The sequence below is a fragment of the Convolutriloba macropyga genome, chromosome 3, assembly GCF_964194025.1.
Source record: "Convolutriloba macropyga chromosome 3, txConMacr16.3, whole genome shotgun sequence".
Classification (NCBI taxonomy): Eukaryota; Metazoa; Xenacoelomorpha; order Acoela; family Convolutidae; genus Convolutriloba; species Convolutriloba macropyga.
Window position 1 is genome coordinate 3,525,870 of NC_134470.1, and position 20,912 is coordinate 3,546,781.

A 20,912-nucleotide genomic window follows, 5' to 3' on the forward strand; every position below is an offset into this window, starting at 1 on the left:
CTCACCACTGCAACCATTTCATGGAATAGCTTTATTGTTTGCAAGGATTTTGTTTTTTTTTTGCAAAAAGTTAAGAGTTGTTGAAAAAAGTTTAGGACCTTTTCCATCCCTCTCCCGTATATTGCGGTATATTATGCAAACCCCATAGTACAGAACACGTGTTGTTGCATTATTAGCAAGTGGTAAATCATTATGAAAAAATATGACACGTGCGCTTTGAGTTTGTATGTAGCAGGGGGGGGGGGGCGCAGACGGAAACGCGTCAGTGCCTTTTGATCGATTGCTAAGAGAATGGGGCCACCTCGCGATAGGTTCCCTAATTGACAAGACCGAACATAAACAACAAAAAAATTTCCAAGAAATCTTCGATATGTTTGGTTTTAAACGTATTCGGCATTTTCGAGTCCGAATGTAGGAAAGATTCGGTATTGTCGTTTTTAGACGCAAGAGAGATTCTTTAAGTCCGGTTTTAGAAGATTCGGTTTGTTCAATATTTAACCGTAAGAGATTGTTGGTATGTTTTGTATTTAAACACAAGACATTGTCGGTATGTTTAGTGTTTAAACGTGAGAGGTCTGTTCGGAGACCTCAAATTTTTGGTTTTTCCATTGAAAGTTTTGATTTTACTGTTTATAATGTAGTGAAACGTTATGATAGCCTTCTTTTTGCAGGAATTTTAAACGTTCTTTAAACTTAGAAAAATTCGGGAAAAATGTGCACAATAATTGAAATTTCTTTAGCTGGTTCTCAAAATTAATTGAACGACTAAAAACTCCTTGGTTGATTTCAAAACTAATTGAACGACTAAAAAGTCCTTGGTTGATTGTGAATTCAAAAATGTAACATAATTGTTGAACCTTGAAGAGAATGCTGTTGGTTAATTCACATTCACTGAATTTTGGCATATTTTTTAAAAAATTTTTGACGGTTGATTACGCTTGACACTGAACAAGCCGACCGTTAAAAGAGATTCGTTATTGATGAGAGAAGTACCAAGAAATTCTCTCTTCTGAGTTTTAATCTGCGGTTAAAACCCAGAAGATAGAATTTTGTGGTATTTCTCTCAACAATACCGAATCTCTAACGTTTAAAAAACAACGATACCGAATCTTGCTTATGTTAAATAACAAACAAAAACCATGATGCCAACTTAAAAAATCGTGTTAACTTTTATCGTTTTTGGCTAGAAAAACGACGATGCCGACTATTTCTTCAGTTTAAAAACCGAAAATTTCGCGAATAGGGTTATGCTGAAAATCAGAATTGTTGATAAAAATAGCATTTGCTTGATAGGCCGAATTCTTAATTTATGTATTATAAATGTAATGATACACGTCTTTTGACACGATATTATATCTGATAATAGAACTATTGCGTTTTTGAAAAAGTTCTTTGTTAGACTGTGTCTCAACATTTAACAGATTGCTGTTCCTTTGTTCATTTAATTAGACATTAACAGCGAAGTTTAACATGTGAACTAACCATATCGAAGTTTCGGTCATTTCCATACATGGCTTTTATTCTCCAATTGACAGGTGCTTTCTTCCCTTTCTTCCCTCTTTTCTTCCCCTTTTTCCCTTTCTTTCCTTGCTTTCCTGAAAAAAGAATTTAAATTTTTAGTTTAAATTATTGTGAAATATTTAAGGGCTTTCTCCATAATAACCCCCCCTTCTCCCTCCACACTCGCCCACACACACGCACACACACACACACACACACACACACACACACACACACACACACACACACATACACACACACACACACACACACACACACACACACACACACTGAGCTCTTGCTAGAAATATAACACCCTATGAGAGAATGAATAAATACAAGAAGAAAGTTGTTCTAAAAAACCTATTCGATGGCAAATGACATCTGAAATCTGACTTTTTATGTTCCTGCACTTTGATTATATCTTGCGTTTTGCAAAATTCTAAAAAAAATTAAAATCGCTTTCGTTTAACTATGTTGACTGGCATGAAAATATCTACTCATTAACATTTTAAAGTTGCTGTTTTTTTAGAAATTGTTCAGCCAAAATCTTAAGATCTTTAGTCAATCTTAAAAATCTTAAGCCAAATAAACAATTAAATGCAAATTTATCGACATGAGAAACAAATATTCTTGATTGCTTATATTATAATTAAATTCTTGAATGAATTTGCAACAAACTCATTACGATCTTTAGATGGACAGGTGTTCAAAACCGAAATTTAATTTTATTACTAGCTAACCTTTTCTCCCTTTTCTGCTTTTTTTGGAGGTCATACTTTTCGTACCTCCTCCTTTTTTCCCTTTATTTCCCATTCTGTTCAAACAATAATTTTAATAACTGTGCAACTTTTTAAGCTAAGACATCATACTAATTTTGAAAAAAAAACATTATATTCTAAAAGAATTATTATTCTACGCAAGCATCAAAGATTTATTGTATCAAATTTTGATTGTTGTTTTTAACTCGCGCTCGAATTTGCAAAAAGTATGTATGCAATGTTGTATTAGTAAGTATTACACGTTATAAGCGTAAAAATATATTAAACAACAAAACATGCACAAAGTTATCAGTTTAAATCAGATGAGCAGTTCAAATAGTCAGTCCAAAAACTTTGAACAGAAATTTGAACAATAAATTGATTTAAAAAAGGTTGTTTATCAACAACAACAACAACAACAATCTAGTCAACGATGAACGATTATTTCAAAAGATGTTAAATTAAGAGACCAAAAATCCTTGTAAAAAGATGCTTCGAAATTTTTTGCAGCATAAATTGATCATTCAACTAAACTGAGCATGTTCGAGCATGATCAGCAAAAGAAAAGAGAAAAAGTTTCCACAATTTCTATTTGTACAAATACACAATTTAAAATTTTGACGAAAAAAAAAATACATTTATGTTTCCCAAAATGAGCGTTTAAACGCATCATTACGCGGCCCAAATACGAAAAGCAGATATCAAAAAATTACCAAAATATTAACGTTTTCTGGAAACGAGTGACAATACTTTGTAATCGTTTTTCATTTCGTGTAACATTTTACACGCTGTAAATTACTGTCTCGAAATCTGTCGATATTTTTATTATATGGTGGAAATACAAAGCACTTTGTAGCAAGTAATCATAGATAAATGTACCCAATCTCAAGTAGGTTAAGTGAATTTGAGTTATGCTTTACGTTTAGCCCAAGCAATTTACAATAAACAATTTGCTTATGCTCGTGCGAATCTGTGTGTAGCACAAAATGTTCCAAAATACCACGCAAGGTTGCAAAAGGAACTTATAAAATCTGTCAGCAAAACCGTTGTGGGTATTCGAAACCAATTTATATCCATCGGAGAAAATTACTTGTAGTGTTTGATCCAAATAATAAACCGCCTTCTTTTGGCAGAAAAAACGAAAAATTTTCACATTCTAGAAAAATAAGTGTAGTTCAATTTGAAACAGATAGACTTTTTTCTGGACTTAGCTAAGGCCGCAATTTGTAGCAAATATAGGGTAAGTTTTCTAAATTTCATGTTTCAATTTTTAACATTTTAAGCAACCAACCCGCTCAAACTAGCTTCCTAATTCTTTCTATCACTTACAAACATACCACACACATTACATAAACTCACACAAATGCGTACTTTCAGACAAGCACACACACAAACACCCACAAACACAAATAGAAGTGAATACACCAAAAAAACTTACATTTTTTTTGGTGTTTGATCTTTGTTCAAGTCCACCACCGTTCGTAAAAGTTCTGATTCGTTTCCAGTAAAACCAAGCGTGGACTTCGTGGACCAAGCTTTTCGAAAATTTTCGTCTTTTTTGATGTTTTATGAGAATAATGGGTCAACTTGTTCTTCTAAAATCTCGTAGATGATTTATTATAAAAATGGAAACCTAGATTTATGGTTTTTTGAAGCGGACATTTAAAACCTCAATTAGTAGCAAAAATAAGGTGGATTTCTGACAGTTTTTGCTAATTGCCTCTATTTGTCTCTAACATTTGAAAAAGCTATTTCTCTCAGAACTACTCTCTTTATCTTTGTCTATCTTACGAACACATACCACGCAGTTTAATTGCGCACAGACATTTGTACACCCACACAAGCAGATACACACCGTCACTGAAATTCAAACCTGGACACCAAAAAGAAACAATTTTAAGAGCTCCTCTCAAGCACCTGTGTTTTACCTAAGTCTCGTCACAATTGAAATAAGACTAAACTAATTTTTGAAAATTAAGGTGTGCGCTTCTTGAGGCTTTGTTTTATCGGCAATCATTTTAAAAAAGCTTTGCTTTAACGAAATATTAAATTTCAATAATTATTTTGATAACTGAAATGAAAAGAGAACTCCTATTTCCTCTAGCAGAAGCAAAGTTTGTTCATATGAGTTTCACAATAAAACAATTTTGGTTCCGTAACAAACATAATGTCACAAAGACACGAAAATATCAGTTTATAAGTTGGAAGAGCAATTTCAAAAAGGAAAGAAAAATAATTTTCTTATAATTTTCGAAAATAATATGTATAACATTTTGATTAAATAATTAAACCTGGCGATTCTCAACTCTTAAATTCTTCCCTACTTCACGTTTCTAGAGGGGAATAATTCGAACAATCTTTTCTGACAATATAAAGAATTCAAACATACAAAAAATATATAAGAAAAGTTTTCCATCTTTAATTTTCAGTTATGATTTTGCTTGATTTGACGTTCATTCCTTGAGACTGGTGTTTTACGTCTCTAAAGTTTTGAGACTTATGAGATGGTTAGCAGCGTTGAAGACGAAGACTTCTGGGGAAAATTACTCAATTTCAACATCATTCTTCCGCCTTATTTCACATTCTCAAAATTGATTTTTGCAATTTTGGGTGATCTAATTGCCTTCGATTTTCCATAAAAAATTTTTAATACAGAGAAAACGCTGTTCAAACATTTTCTCTATAACCATCAGAATACATATAGACGGCTAAAAATGTTTTTTAAACTAATTTTTAGATAATAGGACAAACTAATTGATATTTTTTGGAAATTTTTGGTTAATGAATCTATATTATTTATTTTTAGTCTTAAAACTGTAAGGCAATAGCATTACTGGTACCAAATCTCCATTTAAAATCTAACTAAATTCACATCAATGTCTGCCGTTGGTTTTATCCTCAGTTTCAACGAAGACCTGTGACCCCCTGCACCCATACCCCGAGTAAAAAGTGTTTTCCTTAAGTGTCCTTAAGTGTTCCTTAAATTTTCCATCTTTTCTTCGAATATTAGAGATTCCCCCTTTTCAACTCTTTGATAAATTATTAAATAAATCAAAACTAGATCCTGAGGGCTACAGAATGGTGTCTTTCTTTTTTCTCTACGGTGCGTAAACAAAAGGTTAAAGCTTGACTGAAGAAAAAACCCGGCTCCCAAATATATCCCCCATTTTTGAAAAAATATTGGAACAGTAAAAGATAAAAAATAGTCTGGGATAAATTTCGCAGATATATTTAGTAATTATTTATTAATAGTTAGAGCGTTAATTAATATAATTTTTCAGTTCAATGGTTATAATGGCTGTAGCTTGTAGTTGTCAAAAAACGTCTAATTTAACTTAAAAATAGACAAATATCAAATATTATGGCTGTTAGTAACGTGTTTTGGCTTTTCCTATAGTTTTTTGCTAGCATAGAATATAGAATAATAGTATATTTTACATTTTTGCTTTATTTCAATTCTCCTGTAGTCAAGAGAAGCAGTAAAAAAATAGAATAATCACCAGAGTAACCATTTCAACCTCGATAAAAGTTGGATGGTTAAGGGCGCTGCGGAGATATTTCTGAAAATCATCTCAACTAAATTTTACAACTCTATGTTGCTGGGAATGTTTCTGAGTTAGATAATTCTGATAGTTGGAAAAAACCTATTTCTTTTGTGGCTGCTCCATTACAGAACATTATCAGTTGACGAGTGACGAGGAAACATTTAGTTATAGAACAACTTTTTGCTCGAATTCCTGCAATACAATTCTGATTGTTGATTCATTATTATCTCCACAGAGTTTTTATGACGCCAGTTGTAAATTATCCGGTTTTTTATAGCACTTTACTATATACCAAAACAAAACCTGCGTCTGCGGGAACTAAAAGAATAATTCGAAATTTCAACTTAAATTCTCGAAATAAGCGCATTTCGAGTTAAAACCAATTAAACTGCATAGGTAAATATTCGAAGCAATTTGAATTATTTGTATAATGTTTTTCTTTGCCGTTTGTTCCATGTCAAATTGACTGACAGAATTTTCGAATTGCTCTATGGAATTAACAACTTAGCAGCATTATTTAGATAACTAATCATCATAAACGTCCTTCGCTCATATTTTTATTGCAACAGGATTTCGAATTTAGCATCCTCCAACTTCTCATCATAAGTTCAACGGATTGGATTATTTTCCCTCCGTTAACAATGGCTTGTTTTGGGTTTCCAAAACTTCTCTAAAATATAGCCAATTGAGTTTGAATCAATTAGGTGACAATATCACCACTTCTACTGAAAAAAGTGGTGACATCGATATAAACCCGGGACCAATTTTGCCATACGCACTTATGATGAAAGAGTTAGAATTATTTGATTCCAGAATAAAAATTCTACATCAAAACGCCAGAAGTTTAGCTGGACAACATTTGCTGTTGAAAGAACTCATTCAAGACATTGGTCACAACTGCATATGTGCGTTTAGTGAAACATGGTCGTCACAAAATCATCCACAAAAATTTTGGCATGTAGCTAAGCAAAAATTTGACAGCTTTCGAAAAGATCGCATCCAAACAACAAAAATAAAAGGTGGTGTTATTATAATGTATATTCAGAAATTTTTAAAACCTCGTCTCCGCGATGATCTCAACTGCTTTCCGGATACAAATTTTGAAAGTTTATGGGTTGAGTTGAGCATACAAAAAACAAAAAAAGAAATGCTTACTAAATTTATCATAATGTCCCCCCAAAAAACTTGTAACTATGGTTTTGGAAAAATTGGTCCTGGCAATCGATCTTGCTACAGCTGACAAAAAATCTGTCATACTTGCTGGAGATTACAACTTAAACTATTTTGCAAAACGCGACAGATGTCTGCTACAATCTGCAATTTCTCCATTTGATCTTAAACCATCGAATATTGATACAGCCACAAGAATGACTAACTCTTCTTCAACTCTTATTGATTACATTATAACAGACGATTACGAAACAGGTATAGTAGCGGATACAATTTGGAAAAATGATCCTTTTGCAACAACCACAGTTCTTAAATCTGTGATGCTAAAATCAAAAACAACAAAATAAAAGTTTTTTGACAAAAAAACTATTCAGCTATAGCGTTCCGAAATTTTATTGAAAATTCAGACTGGGGACACTTTTACGGTGCAGTAATGGGAGATATGATTTTATTAGAATTTCAAAAAAAATATTGAACGGGCATTAGCACTATATGCTAAAATTAAAGCCTGTTATATTAGAAAAGACAAACAAAAGTTTTTGCTTCAAGAAAAGTGGCTATGCGAGAAAACAAAAAAAAACAATTTTCAAGAATTAGCGATGACGAAACTAAAAACGATTTATTTCGTCAAAAGGAAAAACAACTTCTCTCAAGATTTGTGGTGTTAAACCGTGAAAAAGCCAGGTGGAACTTCATTCAAGATATTCGTAATAAAGAAAAGACTCAAACAAGAATTCAGTCTTTATTAAACAGTTTTGATAATAAGATAACAAAGCCTATAGAAATTGCAAATCTTCTAAATTAAACATTTTCCACTTTAGGAGAATTTATTGGCTTACAACAAACAAAAAACATTCTTCCTAAAACTTCTCCGAGAAAATGTTTCAAACTCCGATATATAACAGCCAAGGAAACAAATGTGCTCATAGATTCATTGAATACATTTAAACCACTCAGTCCTTCAAAAATATCAGCTTGGGCAATAAAATATGCTACAGCATTAGCAGAACCACTATTTTATCCAATTATTCAGTTCATTACAGAAGGAAAATTTCCAGAAGAACATAGAAAAGCTTGTCTAACTCCACGCTTCAAAAAAGGAAATACCGAAAACCCACTCACTTATAGACCTGTTTATGTCACTTCTGCTATGTCAAATTTTTTGGAAAGGCGTTTTGTTCACAGATCACAAATTTCCTAGAAAGCGAGCAATTATTGTCTTATAGTCAATTTGGTTATAGAAAACAAATTTCAACAATTGGTGCTATCCTGAAATCGAAAGAACAAATAAGGTTAAAACTCAACAAAAAAATGTTACAGGTGCGTTTTTAGTTCTTTCAAAGGCGTTTGATTCTATAAACCACAAAATATTGTTACGGAGACTTTAATATATAGGTTGGACGAACATGCTACCAATTTAATAGACAATTATTTGAGTGAAAGATCTTAAAGAATTGTCCTACATGGAATTGAATCAGATTGGATAAATTTGATGAAAGGGGTTCTACAAGGTACTATTTTAGGACCTCTATTATCTAACATTTACGTCAACGATTTAGCAAAGATTGTAGAAAAAGATTGCACTGTCGTCCAGTATGCAGACAAATCTTTTCTTTTACATCCGACACTGATGAAATATCGTCAAAAACAAAACTTGAACATAACAGCTCAAAATTTATCAATTTTTTTTTTGCAGAGTCCCAGTTTATAGTGAACAAACAAAAAACAGAATATATTGTGTTCAGCACCGGGAAGAGGTTAACAAATACTGTTCTGAATATCGACAACGAAAGAATCAGAATCAAATAGTGTGAAGCATCTTGGCGTAATTATTGATAGCAAACCAAAACTTGATGGAGAAGTGAAAAAGATTCTTCAGAGAATGGCTTGTGGAATAAAGGTTTTGAATACACTAAGTAAAAGTTAACCAGAGAAAACGAAAATCTTATTGCTTAATGCAATAGTGATAAGTCATCTACATTATTCCGCTTTAATTTTGATAGGGTTGCAAAGATAATTACTCACAACTTTAGAAAAACAATTGAATTGGGGAATAAAAACCATTTTTAATAGGAGAAAATGCAATCACAGATCTCAAGATTCGCAACAAAATATTACCAGTCTCTTTTCTCTTGAAATATCATTGCTCAAAATATTTTTTTTTCGCTCACTCAGCAACGATCTTCCAGCATTTAAAATTGTACCTCTCTCTACCATGAGAATAAAACAACATGACAGGCCAAAAAAAATAACATTCGATATAGGAAAGAACAATAAGTTTTTAACTGATTCTTTTATTGCACAAGTCATTCCAATTTATAATAGTCTGCCTTCTAATATTAGACTGAAGACAACATCGAAAGCTTCCTTAAAAAAGATTTGAAAGAATATTTTTGGAAAGATTTTTTGAAGGACTGCTATGAAAGATGATACTGAGAGCATTAGATTTTCATTTTTTTAAATCTCCATGATGTACATATAAAATTGGGAGAACTTTTTATAATCGCATTTTAGACTTTTTTTAAATAATGTAATGTCACATTTTAGTTGGGTAATTTAAAGATTTCATAATTTTACATAAAGTTATCCTTAACTTTACATTGCCTCTTCTACCACTTGTTCTTTATTCTAATCTGTACCAGAAGGATTTAACAATGTTCTCTTTTTTTATTAGTGTCAGAAAGCTTGAGTACTAGTTAAAAATACGCCATGTTGCGGAATTTTGTTTCGTGAGACATGGATAGGAATGGCAATTAAATTGTGAAACTCGTGTCCGGACAAAACAGTCCCATACAAAATAGTCCCAGAGAAAAGAGTCCTAATTTGAAAATTGGTCCCAGACAAAACAGTCCCAACAAACAGACAAAACAATCCCCGTCAAAATAATCCCACAATTCTAAATATTGTTAACCAACGCATTAGTTAACAAAATCGCGCGCATAAAGAAGGACTATCCAAGAACAAACAACAAGGTTGGAACAGTAATACAAATTGGTTAATACAAATCATCCATCGCTACCAAACAAGTACCAGCCTTAGAAAATGATTGATTTTTTGAGTGGCTGCAGTTAAAATATCCAGCTCTAGCAGATGTTGCTTTTGTTATTGTGATCCTTTATTTTCTGTATTTCAGTTCGTTAATTTTCTATCAACAATTTTCAAGTAAAGAAAAAAACGCTGGAAGTGATCTGACTATTGCAAAAATTGATCAGGTACTGGTCTTCATTTTGCCTTCTGTCACGAAAACCCACGGCCGCGTTCTACGGATATAAAAAATGAACATTCTTTTTGATCTGTCTAGCGAGCGCTTTGACCGGGACTGTTTTGTATGGGTCTGTTTTGTCCATTCAATGTAGAAACTAGTTATGTTGAGAATTTGGAAATTATATACCATAAAAAAATGTGAGTCTGAGGGGAACTACAAGAATTATTTAAAAGAAATTTAATGGGGGAGGAACTATATACTTCAATGTTTTATTGTTCAGTCAGACTTGGCAGTTCGATATAATCATCGTAGAGAGTTGTGAGTGGTACAATTAGAAAGATCGCCCAGCGTAGAATTTGGAGTTAATTGATTTTTTGCTTTTTGTCTTTTAAAGGGATTTATCAAGGTTTAATGGTTTGTGAATATGAGACCATATACCACTCTTTTAGTCAAATATTTCGTATTTTGGACCAACTGTTCGTCAGTTTTACAATAAAATATGTTAAAGTTATTAAATGTTTTAAGTGCTAACGGTAGTGGTATTGATTTTATATTTAATGATAAATGATTGTTGCTGAATTGTTGGATCAAATTTTATTGGCTAGAATTTATGCTAAGCTCCGCAAAATTAAAACTTTTTATCACATATGGTATCAAATATGTTTTTTAGCCCACTTTCTTTAAATTTACCCGAAATGAACAGCATAAGATAGCAATCACACTCTCTGTAAGCTCATAAAAAGACCATGTTATTCTCAAACTGATTTAGGAGTCTTCGGGGATTATAATCTTGCGAGTCTTTTTGCAAAATTAAATGCGATGATAAAACAAAAAGCTTTATTTATTTTTGATATATTGAAAAAATTCATTTAAAAACTGATCTATTTTGCAGTAATCTGAAGTATTGATTGTTTTTTTAGAAGGTCAGCATTATCAGGGCTAATCTTGATATCAACATTGAACCTTACGGTAGACAAAGTTCGGATATTAAGGAGGCGAGAGATGTTTTTTCTTTTTTGGTTATAATTTCTCCGTAGTCCTTTAAAGAAGGAAAAAGCTGTTGATGTGCAGACGAGAAGCAAGCGATGATTTAAAGATTTTGTGGATAATATCTTATAAATATAGTGCCTTGAATACTGTTGTCGTAATTGTTTTTGTAAAGTTTTTGCTTCTGCCTGTTTTCGTTGTTATTTGTAGTCTAGTGACTTAGTATCATTTATAGCAGACCCAATTAGCTTGCTGAGGTTTTGCAAACTTTTGCATTAATTTTTGTTGAAATCTTTTGTCTGTTCTGACTTTCGAAAACATTTTTTTTTCATAAACGTATTTGAGTTTCTTACCGGAGATATGAATGAGCATTTTAGTGATCTCATCAGTTACTATCTAATGATAATAATCACTTTGAAATTAATTGTTTTCTAAAACAGAAACTTTGCAATTTTTTTGATCTTTTTTCGGCCCTGCTACCCAGTCGATTGAGGACAGGTTCCTTATCCTTTCTATTGAAATCTTATGTCTGTTTTAACCAGGTCTTCTATCTTTTTTTTTGAAGTCTTATGTCTGTTACGACTTTTGAAAACAATTATTTTCAATAACATATTTGGGTTTTTGAGCTTCGCCATTATTTTTTTTCAGTTGATTTGTAGCCTAGGCTCTGTAAAGACAACTCAAAGCCTGTGAGCTATAGATTGATACTTATAGCGGTTTTAATTGCAAACATCATTATTCATATTGTTACTACCAGACATCATAAAATATGGTACTTTTATATGTTTTTACATTTTAAAGAATTTTGTTCTCTTTTTAAAATATGACATTAATGATAGGTCCCATTGGCTTAGAAATAACGCGTAGTTGAACCTTTGTAATGCTCTTACAGACATTTTTTTTGGTTTAAACGGCTTCACTGTTAATTTCCGGCAAAGTTGAACTGCATTTTTTAACTTTTCCGGTATTTGTCCTTCTTTTTGTAATTGTGTGACGTACATTCGATAATGTCAGGCATCAATTGCTTCCTATGGAGACATAAATGAAAGTTTTAGTAATTTCAGTTAATAGATAAGAATTTTAGTCACTTCGAAATTAACTGTTTTCAAAAATAGAATCGTATTTTTGAAATTCGCAACTTTTTGCTATTTTATTGTCGACTTTTTTGTTGCTTTTTTTCCCTTTTTTTGCCTAATGACCAATCGCATTGAGGACAGTTACCATAACTTTTCTAATGAAGCATAATCTTCTTTGTTTTGTTTAGGTTTTATCTGATGCGAGTTTGATTTTGGCATTATTTTTTTAAAATAGACATCGTGTTTTGGTCGTAATTAATGTTTGTTATTTGTCTTTAATATTGTTTTTTCTAGTAGTCATATTAACAACAAGTTTCATCGGCCTTCTAACGTGGTATCATTTTTTTCCATTAGTGCTTTATTGAACGATATGCGTGTTTATGAAAGTTTTCTATCTCTTCTTCATTTGGTAGCCGATTAAGTCAAGAATATGTATTGGTGGGGTCGGAACATTATGTGCATCGCACATTACCGAGCCTCCTTGTTCAAAATTTAAACTCAAATTCTCACTATTAACGCTTTTCAACTTAAATGTATTCTTGTGCAAGATCTTGTAATATAATCCCCGTCTGGTAAGATTTTGTCCGATAAAATTTCCTCATCACCAATTTTTCAAGAAACATTTTTGGCCTAATCTTTGCATAGGGTCTTATATCATAAATTCTTCAAACTAAATGATTGCGGAGCTACAATTCGGCGCCAAAAAAAGAAAGATTGGTTGTAGAGAAAGTCCCCTCATCTATAACTGCAACAATAAGTGTTCGCTTTTGTTTATTTAACGTATAATATTTCCTTTCCATGATGAAGCTTTTTTAATATAATGAAAAACATAATTCATTTTTGATCAGCAGAAGCTAGTGACTATGATTTCGGGTTCTGATTAAGAAGAAATAGCGGTAGCAATCGTTAAGCATCGTTTCCTTTATTTGCCACTGTCCTTGACATAAACATGAACAACAAAGGTACAAATTAGCAGGCTCTCATTCCGGTCTATATCAAGCGGAGATCGACTTAGAATTACGCTCGTCTAGCAGAATAATTTAAGTTAAGCAATCGCGCTTTTAATTTTACCCTAGCGTCCGAACTAATTAAAATCCTTTTTATACTGTGATATTTTACAGATTTGATGGCTTAGTATTGAGATATAATGAGTCAGTACTGATTCGCTATCACACTGGGCACTAGGGTCCAAGGAGGTCATGGAGCTTCATCAAATTACAGAGACTGAAAAATATTTTTGGGCTCGCAAAATTCTGAACACCTGTCAAAGCTTAGCCTCGTCGAAAGCGTTTTAGGCCTGGGATGGTCTTATTAGAAATATTATTGATCGCGATGGTCTGACTAGAGGTCATTTGGGTCTGGGACTACTAGCCTGGGCTTTCGTTCCTATTGGTCAGTTTTTGATTAACTGTAATAACGGGAACGAAATTCTATCATTGGTCGCACTCCCCTTTCAGTTTTGTTGACTAACCTAATTGATGAACGGTGTTTAAACTCTCATTACGCAATTATGCTTGCCGCCCATTTGGACGATTTTTTATCCATAAGGAAGAGACTGGTCGGCGGGGGTGCGACCACTTCAAAGGGATATCTTATTGTGTTGGTCTAATAACCTGTGTTCTACTTAGCCGTCATTCAACACGCCCCAGTTGTTTTAAATTCCTCATCCGTGACGTAAGCTATATCTATTCCGCAACAAGGTCAAAGGGGTGAATGAGGCTTTTAGAATATATAAATACATAGCTAGTGCCGCCAGAGATGATCAGATTTTCCACAGGAAAACAGCCTCTGGTCAGACCTCCGCTGTCGGATCGCAATTTTTTGTGAGCTTGAAATTATTTCAGTTCGCATCGCGCGCTCAAAAGCGTGCTTGCTAATGATTTAAGCCAGCGTAATTTTTTGACCGCAAATTTGATATATTTCAGTTTAATATCACATTACTAAACTAAGAAAAACTTCTGATCGAAAATTGTAATGTTCTGGTTTAAAATTACATTAATCGGAAAATTACTTTGACCTCAATGAGTTGGCAGTAGAAGTTGCAATGGAAAACTTTAGGTTCTACTATGTGGGAAAAACACGATCTACGTGATCAATAATTTTTGATCACGCCTCCTCATGTGTACATGTTACGCTCGAAATTAAAGGGTCGAATCCAAAATGACGGGATTAGTGTAATAACCCACCGCGTGGTATAAAGCAAACAAAGTTTGTACTTAGGTGGATTTTGGTGGATCATGCCTGGCCGGGTTAGTACTGAAGCCACGGAGATCGAGTCCTCGAAGCTCTATATCATCTGCGGCAAAAATGGAGGTAGCTACCCAGCTTTAGTTGTGAGACACTAGACCGCTCTGATCAGACCATTTCTTCCCAGACTTTGCCCTCTGATCAGATCATTGTGCGAATCAACCGTTTCCAAGACCATGTAATTTGTGTCACGCCACGCCACCGGTATGCTACTCAAATGGTCTGATCAGATAGGTCTAGGGTCGCACAACTAGACCTGGGTAATGCAACAGTTGGGTTGTTATACTTCGAAACGAACTAATAAAGGATCAACTTCCTCTGGAAATTTCAACTCATACTTTGGGAAAAAACAACAACAATGGACAAAAAACTTTCCAACTAACCATTTCAAGCAAAAACTATACTACCTGCTGGAGGACCAGTTTCCTATAACCTAAACACTTAGAAAAAGTTCGATCTTCTTCCTCTAAGTAACTTCAGGATAACTGTTTTTCACCATCAGAGAAAAAAAGAAGACAAGTGTTAAGCACGATTGGACAAGTATATTTCAGTTAGAATGTTTGGTCTCATTCAAGCTTTCAATGTTAAAACTGCAGTACGTGTTCGCAAACAATAACAATATTTTTTGCATTATATAATCTATTTCCTCTTTTAGGAGAAACGGTTTGGTCGAAACTATTTGAAAAAACAGCTTTGCAAAACGGAGCAATGTTTCAATGTATTTGCGAGAAAACTCCGTTAGAAGAATCCTTCATATCGCGATACTTAAACATTCAGATTTCTTCCTATATTGATGATTTATGCTTAAATGTTTCGTTTTTGTTAAAGGCAGCTTAAAGTTGATAGAAAGTTCGACAAATATCGGAACATTCTCATTTTTCTCTTTAAAGTTGTTTTTCCTGATTTTTGCATGTAATGTAATTTTTTTGAAGAAATGAGCCACTGGCCAGAGGTTTAAGAAGTTCTAAAAATTTCATACAATTTTTGTATTGCGGAAATGTGGAAAGAATTGAGTTTCATCAAATTATAACGCAGTTTTTGAGAATCTAATAAAATCCAGAAGTCAGGTTTGATCAGTTATTAAATTTCTTTTACTATTGTAACGTTCATTGGGTTCGTCAAGAAAATGTAGATAAAGTTAGTGGAAGCTTTTTGTGCAAGCTAAGGAAAACAATTATTACTCATTATCCGAATATTTTAATTATCAAACAATTTTGATGCACAAACTAATTTTCAACGATTTAAAAAAACAGTGGACTCATTCCACTCGTGCCCAGTAAGGACCATCAATGTGTTAGATTTATCTGCGCAATGCAAATACTTACACAGGTTGCATTTTTGTTGTAATTTCTTCTCGAAATCCGTCAATGGCTGAAGCAATTATTTCTAAGTGGCATACACTTGATTTTTAGTAAACAGATCTGATGCCATTTTATTGCATTGTTGAACTTATAGAATCTTATTTTTGCTTTATGTTTTTTTTCGCTTTTTTCGTATTCACTATAGAAGGATTTATGCTATTTTTTCTAAAGAACTGGCTTACCTTGTATACGATACTGCAGAATTTGGAGCGTTTTGAACATATGTTCTGGACGTGTTTGGTACATCTTAGTTTCCTATCAACAGTGACTCTTAAAAGTTGGCAGTTATTGGATTCTTCTAACGTTCCGATGACTCATTCTATTGCTCCATCTGTTCTTGTTTCCTGGTACCGAACGCCATGAAAAGGCATTTCTTTTCTTTAAATGTTAGATAAAGATGTCTAAGCCAATTATCAGCACATTTCAAATCTTGTTTTGACTCTTTTACAAAACCTAGTTCTTTGATATAGAACGTTGTAGCATCAGCAAAGTGGATTAATTTTACTTTTTTAAAAACTTTCATATGGCAATTCCTTGATTTAAAAAATAATTAGTAGAGTTCCAAGATCTGTTCCTTTTGGAGCACCTCAGATCAATTTTAATTTGGATGACGACTGGTTGGTCAATTTTTTAGTAACTCTTAAGATTATCCCCCTGCATTGGTGGCAAAATTGTTTCTCAAATGCACTGAATAATTTAAAACTATAAGGAATTCCCGCAAATCCAAAAGAACACTACACGAGTCAGTTCTTTGTCAATAGCTTCACTGATGTACGTTGTGAATTCAATTAGCGCTGTTGTGCACGACTTTTTTGGTGTGAGACCAAATTGCGAACTTGATGTGACGTTCTTTTCTAAGTTAAAACTCATCAAACGTGGGTGAAACTTTTTCAATTTAGAGCTCAATAGACTTATGGGACTGTAATTAATTGGATCTTTTAAAGTACCAGATTTATCAGAAGTCATGTTTTTTGTAATCTTAAATGAAGAAAGAACACATGACGCGTGAACACAATCGTTTGAAATTTATTAGGAGTCAATTAGAAGGTACTGGATTTATTATTCTCACCATTCTACTCCTGATGTCATCGTGAACATGAGTTTTTTTTGAGGTCTTGTATTGAGTGATTAATTTCAGTTCCCTTGATCTTTAAAAGTGCAAATGAATTTTTAATATCTAAAGGCTCAAATTGTTGGTTTTCAAGTTTTTTTGTCTTTTTAATTAGGATGAGTCAAACATTAGCGGAGAAATAATGAATGAATCTGCAGATATCTGCATAGCTGGTGTCACGTTTTCTTTTGTTAGTCCTTTGTAAACCTGAAAATCACTTATTTTCCATTTTGCGGCTATTTGACTTCTTTTTTTTGCAAGAGCTTTGTCAACAAGTTTCATAGATTTGTATATTGTACTCTGTTTCCTTCATTTTGAGTTTTGAGCACTTTAAAAAACTGCATCTTTTGTTTATGAGCTCGGTGAAGTTCAGAAATTGTTTTACAGAAAGTTTTTGAAAGGGGGAAAATGGGCCATAAGATACATTTATCGCATTGACAATCATGTTTTTTCGTTCATTTATACTCTCTGAAATTTTCAATTTATCAATTTTTTGCTTCAATTTGAACGAAAACAGTTGAGAGTAATTTGTGCCGTTGAAATGTTTTAAACCTCTATGGCAAAATTTTTTTTAATTAAAATGCTTCTTTTGGTGATCTGAGAGGTATTAAAAAGATTATGATGATCGCTAATTGATTGGGAAGCAATTTTTACTAAACAAAAATAGTCTCAATAATTTGGATAATAATTGACGACTACAGAGAAAGTTACGCCTTTCATAGGATTACTGATATCTATTACTTGTTTTTCCAATCTGTTTTGAACATAAAGACGCAACCACCCACAATTTTTTTCTGTTTATAACCTGAATCAGAGTGAAGCTCTCAATTTTGTACTTTTCTTGAGGTTTTTTGTGAGTGAGCCAAGTCTCACAGAGATTTAAAACTGTTGGTTTCTTAGACATATTGGTTATATAATCTTCAGTGAAATCAATATTGCATCAGTTTGTTTGAAAAAGTAGAAGGTTTGAAAAAGGTCTGAGCTTTGTGAAAGATCATTATATGAACTTGATATGAGGGAAGATGGCATTCCAAAAATCAGGCAGTGTGAGATTTAACCATGAATTTTAAAGCTAGCTACTACCAGCTATAGATTATATATCGAAATTGCTTCTGCTGTTATCTTTATCAACACAACTTATTTGTTGTTTAGCTGCCTCCTCATGAGCTGGTGGTTATTGTAGTCGTTTAGGTATTTCTTCTTAGGTTTTTTGCCATCTACGGTGTGACATTAAAATTAAATTGAGAGCCATTTTTATGCAATACTCTTATCTTAAATTCAAAATATGTTTCTCGACACCAAGTTTTGAAATTGCCATACAATTTCCCGTGCCGCATTAGTGCAACAAAACTTTGCTCCACGGTAATTTTGTCAATACGTTTTTCCAATACTCCTAATAAAACTGAGCTGGTAGTTCAAAATGACCCAAATCGGGAAAACCATATTTTTAACTACGGTTTGTCACTACAACATAGTTTTTTTGCAAATTATAGGACAAAAGTTAGCATTTTGAGTATTAAGTATGACCAACTTGGAGGTTTGACTGTAATTTGAAAATAAGACATAAATTTGCCTTTAGGGAAAAATCATGACAAAAGATACTGGCCAAATCATAGGGAGCTCATTTTTGCTGTTTATCAAAGCTCAAAGTTGTTGATAACTTTCTATTTCAGATCTACCCGGTAATGAAAACAGATGTGTTGCTGCTTCATATCCAGCTCTTGAGGGTGGTTGCTTCCGATGTATGCTGTGAAGCCAAGCTTCTTATCAAGTCTTGATTTTGAAAATAGAAATACTTTGTCATTTTTAGTCGCTTGTCTTAACGAGTATTAAAAATTTCATTTGGATCGTTTCTGATTTTTGTAATAAACACACCGTTAGTTTTCCGAACACAAGAGTGATCATCAATTTATGACTTTCTTATGGATGGTGCTTTCCAAAATACTTAAAATACTAATCAAAGCTGTCGGTTACTTACCGACTACTTGGGTTGGTACTGTTTTTTAATTAAACTTATTTGCTAGAAAAAATTTGAAAACAAAATTTAGAAAACTGGCACAAGGAAGGCTGTGTTTACTTGTCAAAAAGGAAAGCTTCATTAAATATTGTTTTTGAAAATTGGAAAGATACAAAAACCCCTCCACCAAAAAAATAAAGGGCCACTCCAATGCTCACTCATTGTTCTACCGTTCTTCTATCGTTCGATATTGTAATAGTAACTACTGTCCGCGTAGAATTTTATGTTTTCAGAAAACCATCAGTGTAACCATCTCAAGTATACCCCAAATAGTTTTAACTATTTGAAAATCGTAGTAGTCGTGTTTGTGTCATGCTTAAACAGTCATCTATAAATAATCCGTAAATAATCCGTTTGAAGATAATCATTTTTGAAGTTAACATGAAAACGTTATGCATTTAGCTACTTTTATAATATCATCGGCCATTAGAGTAATTAGCGTACGACAAATTTAACAGGTTAAGGGGATAATAAAGTGATATCTAAACAGCTCGCTCAGTTAAAACGTAAAGTTAGTATAAGCTGTTTCTTATCTCGATATCAATCATACAACGAGAAATGAAAAAGAACACAATCTGTTCTGGCAAAGTTGTTTTAGACAGATTTTCCTCAACTGTCAGTCTAAATGAATTGGTCACATTTTCAGGTCTAAATCTACAAATAGGGTCAATCTACTCGACATTAGGGTCCACAGCACTTCCCCGTACCGGGAAAATGCGTTGATTGGTTTTTGTTTGTTTTACTTTGATTTCCACGGAGATTATTTCAGCACTTAGCATTTGTGTCTAAATGCCTTGTGCTTTTGAATGCATAAACGTGTTTAGGTATCTAGTGGAAACAAAGAAACAAAACACATAATTTACTCATTTAATTGATCATATAGAATGCCAATGACGTTCATATGGTATTCTAGACAGCCAGATGTTGTCTCAAATTGGGAAACCGCGAGACAGTGTCCAATTGTTTCCTTAAAAACAACGTAAACCGGCACCTTTGCGGGACTTGAAATAGTTAAATTTCTGGCTTTTAAGAAACCCCTTTACGTTTTAAGAATCGTTATTTTTGCTTGTTTTAAGACTGGCATAGGAAACCAGCTACACCGAGGGCTAGTTTGCCCTCGCTTTAGTGTAGCCATACCATCGCACAATATTGGCGAGAAAATGTTTATTTTAGGTTTGACATATTTGCGTAACTTTTTTATCGCCTTGTTTTTCATTGCTTCAACGGTCTCAACTGATTCACTTTGAAAACTACTGCAAAACATCAAGTAAGTATTTATTTAAGAAGTCGCAATCTTGCCGACTTAAGTGCAATTCAGAGTTTTTCAGGGGTAAATTTTCAAATAATAAATCCTTTGAATTGTATTTTTTGGTTTGATCTATTCGGGTTCCCAACATAGCTATTTAATTCTGTAGAGTAACTATTGTGTCATTTCTGGAACCCAGGTTTAGGTCCATACCCAAACTGAGCTATGATCAGACTATGCAGTCTGAAATGACCTCTGATCAGACTTTCCAGACCAAAGTTACCTCTGATCAGACCTTCCAGACCAAAATGAGCTCTGATTAGACTTTCCAGACCAAAATGAGCTCTGATTAGACTTTCCAGACCAAAATGTCCTCTGATCAGACCGAACCCAGACCACTGTCCAGACTATAGTGCGCTTATGATCAGACCCAAATTCGGACCATTGTCCAGACTATAAACAGACTATGATCAGACCATCTTCAGACCATGGTCCAGACTCAATTTCAGACCATTGCCCAGACCTTAATCAGACTATGATCAGACTCAAGTGCGCTCAAAATATTCTGATCAGAGAATGATTTTAATTATGTACAAATCTCTTAATTTTGCTATAATATATTCATTTCATAAAAACTGGTGTTTGCAGTATTAAAATCATTTAAGGAAAAGCCAATTTTGAAAATT

The 20,912-nt window shown here is 33.3% G+C and overlaps 1 protein-coding gene across 1 annotated transcript in view; it reads right to left on the reverse strand.

The window, feature by feature from the left end:
* Positions 1-2,482, reverse strand: part of LOC142335837 (uncharacterized) — a 38,824-nt gene extending 36,342 nt beyond the window's left edge. Inside the window, exons 1-2 of the mRNA XM_075384165.1 lie at positions 2,244-2,482; positions 1,483-1,595 (exon numbers count right to left, since the gene is read on the reverse strand). Of these exons, the coding sequence (XP_075240280.1) occupies positions 1,483-1,595; positions 2,244-2,316 (186 nt within the window). The 5' untranslated portion in view covers positions 2,317-2,482. The remainder of the gene's footprint in view (positions 1-1,482; positions 1,596-2,243) is intronic.
* Positions 2,483-20,912: the final 18,430 nt, after the last annotated feature.